The sequence below is a fragment of the Erythranthe guttata genome, chromosome 14 (assembly GCF_056151865.1).
Source record: "Erythranthe guttata isolate IM_541 chromosome 14, IM_541, whole genome shotgun sequence".
Classification (NCBI taxonomy): Eukaryota; Viridiplantae; Streptophyta; class Magnoliopsida; order Lamiales; family Phrymaceae; genus Erythranthe; species Erythranthe guttata.
Window position 1 is genome coordinate 22,324,039 of NC_142546.1, and position 13,820 is coordinate 22,337,858.

Below are 13,820 nucleotides of genomic sequence, written 5' to 3' on the forward strand. Positions count from 1 at the left end.
CTAACTCATGTCAACTTGGCTGTTGATGTATCCTAGATGGACTCATGCACGTATTTATGATCAGTGGCATAGTAAAGGGTAAAATTGAAAATGGTGCAAATTTAAGCCTGTTTTAACAGAAAAATCGGATGCCATAGAATGATTGATAGGTGAATAGTTTAAATAAAAATATAATTAAGATTTTAATAATCAGAAAAAAAAAAAAAAAAAAAAAAAAAAAAAACAAACTCCAGCATAACCCTAATTATAATAACTGGGTTTATTAAGAGTTATAACTTAAGAGTGTCACATATCAAAAAATAGTGGAATTCAATTTATAGCAAATATCGGCTTAATTATATCAAGTAAAAATGATATAATTAATGTTTTATTGAATAAGTAAAATAACAAGTAATTTTGAACAACAAAAACTCTGTAAAATTAAAAGACAAATAATAAGAGACAAAGTAAGTAATGAATGCTTTAATTCTATACTAAAAACACATAATAATATAGGTTTTTTTGCAAAAACCACCCCTATGTAATTTCGAATTGCTGAAAAAGACCTCGTGTTAAAATAATTAGTAAATATCCCTTATGAAAATTAATCAAAGGCAATAAGGTCCCTGAGAGCTGATCGTGTGCTTCACTTGCCATGAAAAGCGAGTGGGGGTTCGTCTTTTTAACACAAAAATACCAAAATGCCCCTATAAATTTCATAAACACCAAAATAAAGTTTTTAAAATTTTCAATTGAGTCTTTTATATTTTCAAATAAACCCTCTTCTTCAACCTCAAAAACAACCCTCACTTTTTCACCGTGATTTTTTCCAGCAAAAACCATCAACCAAACCTAATCTGAGCATGAAGTTCATTCATATTCCAAATCCAAGAAAACAAAAGGGAAGAAAAATGGCGTCTCAAGCTTTTTCGGCACATCCCTGCCCAAACCCAAAAAAAATACAAACATTCTTCAAAGCATTTTCTTCCAATTTCCATAACATTTTCTTCCCATTTGTGAATCTTAAGTCGTATCCTGCTGAAGAAGAAGAAGAAGAATGTCAAACTCGAAGAATCATTCGCCGTCACCGCCTAGCTACTCCACCCAAACTTGAAGCTGACTCTCCGGATCCACCACACTGACTCTCCGGATCCACCACACTGCCGCCACTGCCTTCGAATGCCACTACCGCTACTATAGTTTCTTAATCCACAATTTTCGTCCACCGAAAATTGCTGTCTGCACTTTTTTCTTTATAGTTTCTGTTGGGGTTTTTAATAAAAAATAATATTTTACTAAATATTTTCTTTGACCAATTTATGAGGTAATTTTGACCAACATTTTGAAACATACAAACACTTTATTTACCTCATAAAACCTCCATAAATTTTCCTAATTCTATATTAAATATAGGTTTTATGATGACCTTATTTTACACTATAAAAGGGTGGCTTTGTGGCTTGAAAAAAAATATATAGGTGTGAAGAGAAAAATAAACACTATTCATCTATACTATATACATATATTGTGAGCTCTTGTTGTGTGTCGGGTGTAAGCTTCTACTTCACTCGAACGTGCAATTTCGGTGAAGTTACAGCGGAGAGATAGGTTGGGCTGTTGTATCCCATAGGCGACACGATCGGAACCTTTTTACTGAATGAAGCTTCTGTGTCTCTAAACAATTTTTATCCATCATCTACGTTTCCTCGTTAATTTTACTGAATGAAGCTTCTGTGTCTCTAAACAATTTTTATCCCTGTTATGTAGTTGATGAACAATTGTTTATGTTTGTCATAGTTTTGGTTCTTTCCGTGTGATAAAATTAGTTTTTTATAGTTCGGACTTTGAATGTTGTCTTTCATGAATGGATAATTAAGTTGAGTGCCAATAAATTCTGCATCTGTCTGTCTTAATTATTATTTTACTGCAAATTTGAACTGTCGTCGAGTACCTCATTTATCTTTCTCTTGGCATATGATTATATTTACCCGCCTCTCAATCCTATGTGTGCAGCATCTTTACAAGTCGTTTCAAGAAGAACAAGGTTTTTTCCAGTTTGCCACTGCTCTAACATCAAAGGATCTTGAGGAAATACAGAAATTTCTCGAAGATGCTGTTAATTCTAGGTAATAAGACTTATCTTCAAGCTTTAACTGATCTACTAATTTTTTTTAACTTAATGACTCAGTCGAGAAAGCTGCTTAGTCATGTAAGGAATTTTCATATTCTCTATTAACTTGTTTGCTTTCTACTTTCCAGCTCTGAGGGGTTGATCATCAAAACATTGAACAAAGATGCAACTTACGAGCCTTCAAAACGGTCCAATAACTGGCTCAAATTGAAAAAGGATTATATGGAAAGGTAACTCCTTAACCTCCGTAACTGGTTTGAAGTAATAAATATTGCTTTAGCTCAACACAAGGTTGTATTAATGTTTTATTATATGCAGCATTGGGGATTCACTTGATTTGGTTCCGATTGCCGCCTTTCATGGCAAGGGGAAACGAACTGGTAAGTTATTAACTAATCGTTTCTTCAGATTTCTGGTATGTGACAGAGCAGTGTCGATGGGTTTTTGTTGCTTGTAATTACCGACATTTGTTTAAGGTTGAAGCTTTCTCTTTGTGTAAATGTCCAAACTCAAGTTGGGATTATGTTTACTGTTTGTAGGTGTTTATGGTACCTTTCTGCTTGCTTGTTATGATAGCGACAAAGAGGAATTTCAGAGCATATGTAAAATTGGTAAAGTTTACTCCTTGACCAAAGTTGCGATTCCGCTGTAAAAAACTCGTTTACATATTCATATTTTTATGTCTAAGCAATGTGGGAATTTTTGGTTTTTATTAGGAACTGGATTTTCTGAAGTAATGCTTGAAGAACGTTCGACCAGTCTTCGCTCTAAAGTTATTCCCAAGCCAAAGGTTTGGATTAAATTTTTTTTTTTGTATTTGGAAAATGTGTGTTTTCTTCTCGATCTTCACATTTTTCTATCATGTATGCTGTGTCCAGTCATATTACAGGTACGCAGAGACAACCAGTCCAGATGTATGGTTTGAACCAACTGAGGTAGCAAATCTTCATCTTTTATTTATAGTTGGTTATTTAGATTTGGTTTCTGTCGTTTTTGTTTATTGTTCGTTTTCTTCTTATCAGTTGATGTGTATTTAATATGTAACCATCCAACTCATGTTTGTCGTATCGTCTTTTAGGTCTGGGAGGTTAAAGCTGCTGATCTCACTATTAGCCCTGTTCACCGTGCCGCCATTGGTATTGTGGATCCTAACAAGGTACTACTTAATTCTCTTAAGAGTACAAACATTTTAGTGTGGTGATAACGATTATATTTGTGTCGGAAATCTTGGCTCGAGTGAACTTGGACTGAGGCAGTGGGCCCTCTGGTCTCTATCCTGTTATTTTGTATTTTAGAAGTTAGTAATTTTTAATAATTTGTTGAATTCATTCCATGTATAGATGCTTTTCATACTCTGAATTTCTTTTAAACGAGGGTTTCTGTTTCGTTTGATGTGCGATAGTCGAATACTCGATTAAGTTGGGGATAAATCAATCTCTGAGTTTAGGAGTCTCATAAATACCTAACATTTTCATCTTGTTTGTTCTTTCTTTACAAAGGGAATTTCACTGCGATTTCCACGACTACTTCGTGTTCGTGAAGATAAGAATCCCGAGCAGGCCTCTACATCTGATATGGTAAACCAATCACTCTCGTCCAATCTGTTTATATATATATATAATATATACTTTTTTTTTTGAAGTTGTTTGACATTATTTAATTGGAGCGATTCTTTGATAAATTCAGGTTGCGGATATGTACAAAGCGCAAAGTCACAATCAAAGAGACAATGAAGATCAAAACGAGGATGATTGATATCAACAAGAGAATACCTCTCTTTCTGCTTATCTTTGGAATCTATTCACTTGTACATATCTATTGATTGTTGCTCACTTAAGCAAGTTGCTTCTTTTCGGAATACGTTTCGATCTTGACCTAAACAAAGTTAATATTATTCTTTATTTTTTCTCATAGGGGTTTTTGGAGTTTTTCCTTGCCCTGATTGTGCTTTTCATCGTTTGTCTGATCTGATAGGATAGCAATTTGGATTGATTGGCAGACACGGTGATTCTTGCAGGCAGATTCAGGTGTTAGACTGGTAAGACTATCAATTATTGCGAGACATAATCTGTAGTTAAATTTAATGTGAATTGTCTTAGAAAACGAACGAATATTTCTCTAATCAAATGTATTTACCCAAATGATTTCCGTTCATTTGGCTGCCAATTTTCCTACTGTACGGAATTTTGTACGTGTGTGAAAGAACAATATTTTTTTTAAGATCAAAATTTAGTCTATTTATTGTTTAGGTGGTGGCCTTCACAAAGAAAATATTATGCAGAATATACTTTCATGCATGCCTGTACTCGACTACATTTTGAACATTAGCACAACGAGATGTGCGGTGGGTGTATATATAGCTGTATATACGGTCGATGGATCACAGTTATTCATGGAAAATGCATTTGTGAGTAAGTTTGTGTTGACAAAGTTTAGAGAAATTTGGCCTAGGAGCCATGTGCCTGAATAAAATTAGATGTTGACAGTATGTTGATAGCTTCTTCTTCAAAAAATAAAAATAATAAATAATGAATAAATAAAGAAAAAGGAAAAGGAAAAGAAAGAAAATATGTTGATAGAAACTGGAAAAAAGATAATTTGGTTGGTGGTGGGGGCATGTTGATTTTGCCGTGTGGACCAGCATAAATATTTTTTTCTTCGTCTTGGTCCCCTTAATTCTAACAAAAGTCTTTTTACTCCTAAATTCTAACCAATCTTTGCTATGTAAGATCTCTGTGTGCGTGTGTGTGTGTGTGTGGATTGAATAACATAGCCGGATTTTAATGATGGGAGATACAATTATTGCATCCTCGTATTCATTTGAAAGCTTCATTCGTGCATTTTCGTAATTCTGATTGTACGACTCAATGCGATGGTTTGTTCCATGCGTGAGAAATGCACGGGGTAGATCTTTACGAACGACCTGTTTAGAAACAGTACTTTGATCTCTACAAAGTGACAAAGAAATCTGAGCATAATTGTATTTGAGTCTTGTTACTCCGAGTGTAAGCAAAAAACTTTTAGTGTTATTTGAAACTCAATCTTTTTGCTTAGGTTTGAAAGATCATAATAACCATAATTAAAGAATGAAATAGGGTAATAAAAAAATAGTGGGCAGATAGAAGATAAGAAAGTAAAACTAGTGTAACAAAAAACAAATGATTAAAGAGGCATCATTACAACTTAAAAATAATAATTAGACAAACGGGTCTCAATTAAGAGATCCCAATTCTGATTTGTGGGTACCCACTCGACCCGACAACCCGGCCCGGCCCGTTCACACCTTCTTCTGCTTCTTTCCCCCCCCCCCCCCCCCCCCCACACACACAGATCACAAAGTTGCCTATACTACCATTGCAGATTTCATGTTTCATATATATATATATATATATATATATATATATATATATATATAAAAGAAGGAAAATCTATCTCTTTAGAAAAGGTGATTGATCATCTGGTAGAGAGAGAAAGTAAAAAGGAAGGAAAGCCATTAATAAAGTAAGAAACTGCCTGAATTTGGTCAAAAGATTGGATCTTTACTCTTCCAATAATAAAATCAAAAGCACTGTACAAAAATCTGCAGTTCCCGCCTTTTGTTAATTAATTGCAGAAGCTGAATAATTACGATGAACGCATTGCCAAAAAGCATGATGTTCATCGAAGAAGAATCTTTCGGTGTTTGGACTGATCGATGGAGGAATCGGATCTTTCGAAAAGATCCCTTTTCCTGTTATTTATTCTACCGCAATTGTTTGGGTCTTGGTTGATGGGGTGGTGGGTGTGCAGAAGAGGTGGCGGCGGTGGTGGTGCAATGAGCAGCGGCGGCGGCGGAATCTGATATGGGTCGAGCGGCGGTGGAGGGTGGCGCCACTGCGGCAACGGGCCGGCGAGGAGGAGTGTCTGCAGAAGCGGCCCTGCTTTCATGACCGCTTGCAGAAACTTACCCTTCTCCGGCAGCGGCCTGTCCATCACTACAGGCAACTCCGGCGGCGGCGGCGGAAGGTGGTGGTGGTGGGGTGGTGACGAAACAATGCTTTCTTCACAATCTGAGGAAGATAAGTCAATCCCTCTTCTGGGATCGTCGTCTTCAATGGTTGAAACCCCAGAATTGGGAGTTCTCTGCTGCTGCTGAAGCTGCTTTTGGAGAAGTAGCTTTTCGAAAAGCACTTTTTGGCACTTTTCTTGAGCTTCATTCCTCTCTTGAATGGCTAAGCTGAGAAGCTGCTGGAGCTGAGTAATTTGCTCGTCTCTCAATTTGAGTTCATCTTGTGCCTTCATTCTCGTTTCTTCGAGCTCCATTGTTAGCAGAAGCGTCTGCCTCAGTTCTTCATCCATACTCTGTTTTTAAACAATTAATTAATTAATTAAACACAGATTACTCATTAATCAATCAAGAAAACCAAAACCCAGATAAAAAAAAAATGTTACCTTATCTTGGTGGGAATAAGTCCAATTAAGAAGAAGGCTTGTCTGATTATCCATGCTAGCTCGCTCCCCTTTCTTATTACAAGATTGAAAAAGGTGACTCAGAGGGAATGAGTCAGTGGTTTCTCTGCTCCTTATATGGACCAAACTTTTGCTACTGTTTTTCTTTACTCCCAAAACAATGTGCCCCTTTAATTAATTAATTTGATTTATTTTAAAAAAAAATTAGGGGTGGGGTTGGACTAAATGAGAAAAAGACAAGAGGGTCACTGCTAAACACAAGACTTATTGTGTGATAGATACATACATATATCAAATTCTAAATCTGACTCAAATACTGAAAAGAGTTTTCTGAGTCTGAGTGAGTCCGAGTTTTGGTGATCTTTTACATATCAGCGAAAAATGCGGGAGTAAAGACAAACTCTGATTCGCTCATGGCATTTGTAATATCCCATTTTCCAATTTTATGCATTCCTATTTTTTTATGCGATTGCTTGAAAATACACTCGACTGGTTACTAGTCGTTGATCTGCACATAATTAAACACACCAATGCCGGATGTAGCATTTCAATGACCGACCGTCGAATGTTGATTAACAATTATTTGATTTCGGGCCTATACTTTAGTTATGCTCGTGTCACAATGCCATATTATTGAAGTGATGAATGCATAATTGTATTAAATTTATTAACTAATCAAAGGTTAGAATCTATTTCTTGAAGCTTTTGTAGTTGTTTTGTCATGATTATTATATTAAACTAGATGGACAAAATACAAATTACAACAAATGCTTATCCAACAGAAAAATGCTTATCTACCTTTATAGATTATAGATTATAGATGAATAACTTTCTGCGCAGTAGTTTGTAAAAATTACATCCATCTCCCTGGGTTAAGACACTTTGGCAAAGTAACACCTAATTATTTCAGAATTTTTCAAAGAAGCCCCTAAGAGTTTTATACTTGGAGTGAATTACTAGTTACTAATGTTAAAATAGGAAAAAAATGAATTTAATCCAGTAAAAATCTAAAGTAACAAATAATATGAAATAAAAATATTTTACAAAAATGACAGTTAATTACTTAATTTAGAACAAATGGAGTCATTTCCTATTTAATTTGAAGTAAACTAAGCTTGACTAGTTACCGAGTTAAAAAATACAAAAATAAAAGACTTAACTTGACCATTTTTACCTTGAGATTAGTGTGCACTAATCATGAGATTGGTTATCTCTAATCACTCTTTGGAGGAATGTCGTAGACAACTAATCCCAATTATATCATATAGTTAAATGGAGCCGTAATGGGGATTAGGGCTCCCACAGAACCTAACCAAACATTAGTTAGGATTATCAACTCTAGTGTAGAACTTCAAGAAACTTTTTGATTATTTATTTAATTACAATTAAATCGAGCAAAATAATATATAATCAGAAATGGGCTCGAGAAATTCCCACCTAATTTTACTATAAAGTAAGTGAGACAGTCGTAAAGTCCAATGTGTGTGTATGGATTGACTTTTGCTTTAAGGTAGTATCACAATATGACAACATGAATTTAAATAGAACTAATTGTCAACGAAAATGGCATTTTTTAGACTTGAGAAAAAGAAGAATGCATGAATTTAAATAATTTCTGAGATATTAATGACTGGTCTATGAGATGTTACACCGGACTGTTTTGAACCTTAAATCTATATAAATAACTAGTCACTAACATATATATACATGGGTGCGTGTGTTATTATGTGTACATCAATGGTTCAGGATCACCCGATATATTTCATCAGGTGTAGCATCTACAAATTTTTCTCATTATGGGCCGTAAGCCCAATTGCAAATGAACCCAAAATGAAATTGTAAAATCATTAAAAGCCCGAAAAAACATTTGTAGAGTACAAAGGTCCCATTATAGCCCAAGTTGGTCATCCGATCCAAAATGAAATATTTTTTTGCAAATGCATAAAATTGCTTATTTCAATTAAATGAAAACCCTCATTAATAAAAGGGATTATTAGCAAGACCCCCCTCATCTAGTAAATGTAGTTAAGAAAACCCCCTCCCAAAAATAATTTGAGAAAACCCCCTTGGTTAGTATTCCACCAAATATTATTTTTATAATTCCAAATCTACCCTTAATTGTCAATATACTATTTTGAAACCCTAATTTCTCTTTCTCAAATTCACCTAGCGTCGTCGCCGGGGCAGAAAATCGTCAGCCCGCTCTCCACGTTGGTCTCGAACGTCTGTTCGCCCGGATTAGCCAGTAGCGTCTCGGCGAACACTTTGCAGCCGTGAGCCGACATCAGAGCCGTGGTGTTCGTCTGGCTCAGCCCCGGAGCCGGCGCCTCGGCTTCGGGAGAAGGCAGGATGGACGAGATCTGAATTACGGAGATGTTGTAAGGAATGGCTTCGACGGTTTTGACGAAAGTGGCTGAAACGCCGCCGCCGCTGTCCTGCGGGGAGAAACCGACCTTGCCGCCCTTCAGATCTGTGATGTTAACGAAGCCTGCGGATCCGGTGGCTTCGCCGGTGGCCTGGTACATGGTGGCGGCGAGGGCGGTGCCGGTTCAAATTTCTCTGTTCATGAGTGATGGTAATGATGGTTGTGGCAGCGGTTTTGAGTGGAGGATTGCTATGAGTTTGTTGGTGGCGGCGTTTTTGGGTGGAGGATTGCGATGGGTCTGCTGGCGGCGGCGGTTTTGGGTGGAAGATTCCGATGGGTTTGCTGAATTCGCGCAGAAAAAGAAATTCGCGCAGGCAGGGCCTTAATCGACTACGTGTTTAATCGACTATGTTCAATAGTCGATTAAGGCTTAATCGACTATGTTCAGTAGTCGATTAAGGTTAACCAACTCCAGTTGTTAAATTTTTTTTTTTTTTTTTTTTTTTTGTTTATTGATTCCAATGTATAAATCAATTGCAATGTTTGTATATTTTTTTTAAATATAGTTGATTTTGCATTTTTTTTTAATTATGATTTGTTATTTTTAATAGCTAAAATTTTAATCGACTATGCATTAATAAACCTGATAGAGAAAAAAATTAAAAAAACCAAAAAAAATTTAAAAACAAAATTAGAAACAAAAAAAAATTAAAAAATTAAAGATTTTCCTTAATCGACTATGAAGCATAGTCGAATTAAAACTAATCGACTATGCTTCGTAGTCGATTAAAAAAACGGAAAAGAAAAAAAAAGAAAAAATCCTAGAGCGCTGACCTAGTGATGAGGTGGCGGGCGGGGGTAAAGCTGGAAAATATAATAGCTGAAAATGGGTGTGGACTTTTATATTTTGGGCCTCCCTCCCTCAATTAAAAAAAGTAGTGAGGGGGTTTTCTCAAAGAGCCCCTTAATAAAATAGAAAAAAACATGAAAATTTTACCATAGTGGCAAAAAAAAGTTAAAAAATTAATTCTAATTATGTTACTATATATTCTAAGAAAGAACACTTTAATAATGAAAAGCTAATAGGGCTCTAATTAGAACCAAAAACCACAAAAGACGAACTTTCGACATAAGTAAGGTCGTCTCGCAAACTCAAAATTTCATCCAAAATATTAAATCTGCACAATTTTTCTTCTATATTTCTACATCTCCCATAGCGCGCATGCAGCCAATTAATGACCCAAACGAGTATTATTATATGTTACGCATTGATCTATATTATATCTACCTCTCGTTTCACCGAACACGAGTTCTCGAGGAAGACATCGGTAAGAACCTTCTTAGTCCGCAAAGTAGCATTCAACAGCTTCAAAGCCTATGAAGCAGAAAATAAAAATTAGTAAGTAGAAGATCATTCTTGAAAAAAATATAAAAAATAAATAAAATACCTCATCCATGCCAATATCAACAATCTTTTCCTCCAATTGATCACTAAATTGGTTAATATGATGTTTACGGAGCAACGCAATGCTAGACATCGTAGACAAGGGCGTAACGGTCAAATCATCCATCACCATGTAAGTAACCATATCCTTGAAAATTAATCCTGCATTGCGCATCTCTTTATACTTGCAACACAAGAAAAGTTTCTTCTTGCAGCTCGGACAAGTTGCGTTCCGGTCTTTTGAAGCAAAACTCGAACCTACGGAGCACTTGGAGATTTTGTTACCGACGCCAAGCAGAGGAACGTTAACGGGGGGCACTGGTTTCAGAGTAGAATCTTTGGTCCCGGTATATTGCATGTAGGAATCGTTAAGATTCTCCATGCTTTCGTACAGGTTCGTTAGCGAGCCGAAGGTGTCTCGTTTTCGCAGAAGACTTACGATTGTGGCTAACGGCAGAGAGAGAATCTGAAACAGGAAGTCTGCGAATTCTTTGCCGGCTTCTGCGTACAGCACTCTCTTGCCTTTGGTGTCAATCAACAGTTTCAATCTGGTCGTCGCTTTGGATTCTTCTTCTGCTGCTGCTGCTGCGGCCATGGTAATTAGGTTTAGGGTTTTCTGTTATGAGTTATTAATGCACGTACGTAGCTATCTATTTGAGAGATTATCTTTATATATATAAAAGTTAGGCTATCTAAGAAACCCTATGAAAGTGAGGTTATCTAAGAAACCCTAATGGCATGTTTGTAATTTTTTAAATATATATACCATATAAAGTTTGGACAAAATAAACTAAATAGATAAATTACAATTAGTACCTTGTGAAATACGGAATTATATTGCTGAAAGATCCTCTGAAATATTAAACAGCAAAGAAGTTCACTGCACACGAACTGACTTAATGACTATCCATGGACCAACAAGAAAATGACATAAATACCCTCAGGTTTCTTTTAGAAATTAGAAAAGCATATTTTAATTATTTTATTTTGCTTAAACTTAGTTGATTATTATATCCCAATTATTATCCAAATATTTTGCAATCCTTTTCTCCTTTTTTAATATATTTTAAAATACATATGTTTTACAAACTAGAAAATATTCTACATAATTTAGATGATTCCATTAAATTTGACACCGTAAGTGTGAACGTGTAAGAAAATTTATAGTTGATGGGTGGTTGTAATTACCCAAACATGAATGATTTTTTCGTAATTTTACCTTATCTCATATGGTCGACCGTAATTTAACCTTTAAATAATCTTAATTACCTACTATTGAGCACATGAAAGCGTGAAACACTGAGAAAAAAAAAAGTCTATTAGCCGTAGAATCCAGATTCTTGATTCCAATAAAAGAATTAATTCCAAAAAAATCAAAATGTTATAATTCTAACTCTAACATACTTATTTAAACTAGTGAAAGAAGCCCAAAGTTCCGCTTAACAGCCGGATAACGCTCCGGCTACGTATACTTCGCATCGATTACGTTTGTTCGAATTAGTAGTTGTGCAATTGAGGAAGACATCAGTAAGAACATTATTAGTATGCAAAGAAGCACTCAACAGCTTCACAGCCTGTGTAAAAAGAAAAAAAGGAAAAAAAAGAAATACACACATACATAGTATATATAAGTCAGTAGTTCAAAGATTCTTAATTGAAAGAACTAGCAATATAATATATACAATATACATACCTCATCCATGCCAAAATTGACGCGTTTTTCCTGTACGGAACTGAAATCCTTAACGTCGAGCTTATTAAGAAAAGAGATGCTCGAGATAGTGGACAAAGGCGTGACGACCAAATCATCCATCACCATGTAAGTCACCATATCCTTGACGAATCCGATTCCTTGGTCGTCGTCATAGAACGGAGGAGCCACGTAAATCATACTTGACGTCATTTTACTATAGCGGCACCCTGGGCAATATATGTCTGGGGAATCAGAAACATACACGGGGGGACACGTGGAGCACTTGTAGAATAATTTTGATGCAAGGGTGGCGGCCCGAGGAGGGCCCGGAGTTGGACCGGCGACTAGAGAAAGAGGGTCGTCCGGTTTCAAAAGGGCATCCTTCGTCTCGTTCGATTGCATGTAAGAGTTGTTGAGATTTTCAATGCTTTCGTACAGGTTTGTTAATGAGCCTATCCTTGCTTGTTTTTTCTGAAGGAGACTAAGAACTACTGCACCGACCGGTAGGGTTTGTATCTTGAAGAGGAAATCGACGAAATCTTTGCCTGCTTCCGCGAATAGGACTCTTTTGCTTTCTGTGTCTATCAACAGTTTCAACCTCATCACTACTTCGGTTTCTGCCTCGCCGACCATGGTTAGTTTTTCTTTAACTTGAGTACCGAGATTTAGGGATGATTATGACAATGTCTTTGAAGAGGAGGCCAGTTTTAAGGAATTAATAAGTACGTCTGTGTGCGGACAACTAGGGTAAAGAGTTACTGGTTGAGATGGAGTCTTACAAAGAAACAACTAGGGTTTTCTAGGGTTACAAGAAAAAAAGACAAAAAACTTGGTATTTGGTAACATAAATAAAATTTAATTTGTTTATACTATACTAGGATTTAAAGATTTCTTTTTACCCTAAATATTTCCTTCTTTATTTGGACATAATTAACCTATCGTCTTTTTCCATATATAATATAATAGGGTAAATTAGAACCATCCTGCTAAGGTAAAGTCAAATTACGAGAAAAAATCTTCCTGTTTGAGTAACTACAAACCCCACCCCCCCTCCCCAATAGAGAACATTTCATTCCATCTAGTAAAGAGAAGTCCAACGACTATTAACAGAAAAAAAAGATGAAAAACAACACACTTTGCATCTGTGAGTATAATTATATTGATCCTTAATCTCTCCAATTCGCTAATAAAATTACCATTTTAGACAAGTCGCGTTCGGGTCTTTAGAAGCAAAACTCGAACACACGGAGCACTTGTAGATAATGCTACCGACGCACAGCAGAGGAAACGTTAACAACGGGCGCTAGTTTCAGAATGGAATCTTTGGTCCCGTTATATTGCATGTAAGAATCGTTAAGATTCTCCATGCTTTCGTACAGGTTCGATAGCGAGCCGAAGGTGTCTTGTTTACGCAGAAGACTGACGACTGTGGCTAACGGCAGAGAGAGTATCTGAAACAGGAAGTCGGCGAATTCTTTGCCGGATTCTGCATGCAGCACTCTTTTGCCGTTGGTGTCAATCAACAGTTCCAATCTGGTCGTGACTTTGGATGCTATCTATTTATTTCAGAGATTATTATCCATTGACCAACCAGAAGTTGACATAAATACCCTCAGGGTTCTTTTAGCAATTAGAAAAGCATATTTTTAATTATTTTATTTTGGTTAAAGTATGTGCAGTTCCATAACATATTTGTTTTTAGTTTTATAAATATTGTGTATTTCTTTATTTTGCATTTTTTTTCAAAATTTTTTAGACT

General features: G+C 35.9%; 5 protein-coding genes across 7 annotated transcripts in view; 1 reads left to right on the plus strand and 4 right to left on the minus strand.

The window, feature by feature from the left end:
- The window catches only part of LOC105959103 (DNA ligase 1), a 41,384-nt gene extending 37,046 nt beyond the window's left edge, over positions 1 to 4,338 (plus strand). Inside the window, exons 9-18 of one of the 3 annotated variants that reach the window (XR_016029931.1) lie at positions 1,993 to 2,105; positions 2,239 to 2,340; positions 2,429 to 2,490; positions 2,650 to 2,721; positions 2,827 to 2,900; positions 2,989 to 3,045; positions 3,189 to 3,266; positions 3,610 to 3,687; positions 3,797 to 3,994; positions 4,085 to 4,338. Coding sequence is in view for 1 of the 3 variants with exons in the window: in XM_088814567.1 (XP_088670693.1) it covers positions 1,993 to 2,105; positions 2,239 to 2,340; positions 2,429 to 2,490; positions 2,650 to 2,721; positions 2,827 to 2,900; positions 2,989 to 3,045; positions 3,189 to 3,266; positions 3,610 to 3,687; positions 3,797 to 3,865 (705 nt within the window). In the remaining 2 variants the exon portion in view is untranslated. Of the gene's footprint in view, positions 1 to 1,992; positions 2,106 to 2,238; positions 2,341 to 2,428; positions 2,491 to 2,649; positions 2,722 to 2,826; positions 2,901 to 2,988; positions 3,046 to 3,188; positions 3,267 to 3,609; positions 3,688 to 3,796; positions 4,022 to 4,084 lie in introns of those variants that run through there. The other 2 variants (XR_016029932.1, XM_088814567.1) reach the window with 2 other exon arrangements.
- A 1,290-nt stretch (positions 4,339 to 5,628) lies between these two features.
- Positions 5,629 to 6,726, minus strand: LOC148765452 (uncharacterized). The gene is made up of 2 exons (XM_088814568.1): positions 6,542 to 6,726; positions 5,629 to 6,451 (listed from the first exon to the last, which is right to left on the minus strand). The coding sequence occupies exons 1-2, from the start codon at positions 6,593 to 6,595 to the stop codon at positions 5,768 to 5,770; spliced, it is 738 nt and encodes a 245-aa protein (XP_088670694.1). The 5' UTR covers positions 6,596 to 6,726; the 3' UTR covers positions 5,629 to 5,767.
- A 1,995-nt stretch (positions 6,727 to 8,721) lies between these two features.
- LOC148765453 (fasciclin-like arabinogalactan protein 1) lies at positions 8,722 to 9,084 on the minus strand. Its single transcript, XM_088812810.1, has one exon. It carries the CDS (start codon positions 9,082 to 9,084, stop codon positions 8,722 to 8,724), a length of 363 nt encoding a protein of 120 aa, XP_088668936.1.
- A 1,113-nt stretch (positions 9,085 to 10,197) lies between these two features.
- Positions 10,198 to 10,963, minus strand: LOC105958706 (uncharacterized). The gene is made up of 2 exons (XM_012982713.1): positions 10,373 to 10,963; positions 10,198 to 10,299 (listed from the first exon to the last, which is right to left on the minus strand). Exons 1-2 carry the CDS (start codon positions 10,961 to 10,963, stop codon positions 10,198 to 10,200), a joined length of 693 nt encoding a protein of 230 aa, XP_012838167.1.
- An 844-nt stretch (positions 10,964 to 11,807) lies between these two features.
- On the minus strand, positions 11,808 to 12,271 carry LOC148765454 (uncharacterized). The gene is made up of 2 exons (XM_088812811.1): positions 12,062 to 12,271; positions 11,808 to 11,942 (listed from the first exon to the last, which is right to left on the minus strand). Exons 1-2 carry the CDS (start codon positions 12,269 to 12,271, stop codon positions 11,808 to 11,810), a joined length of 345 nt encoding a protein of 114 aa, XP_088668937.1.
- Positions 12,272 to 13,820: the final 1,549 nt, after the last annotated feature.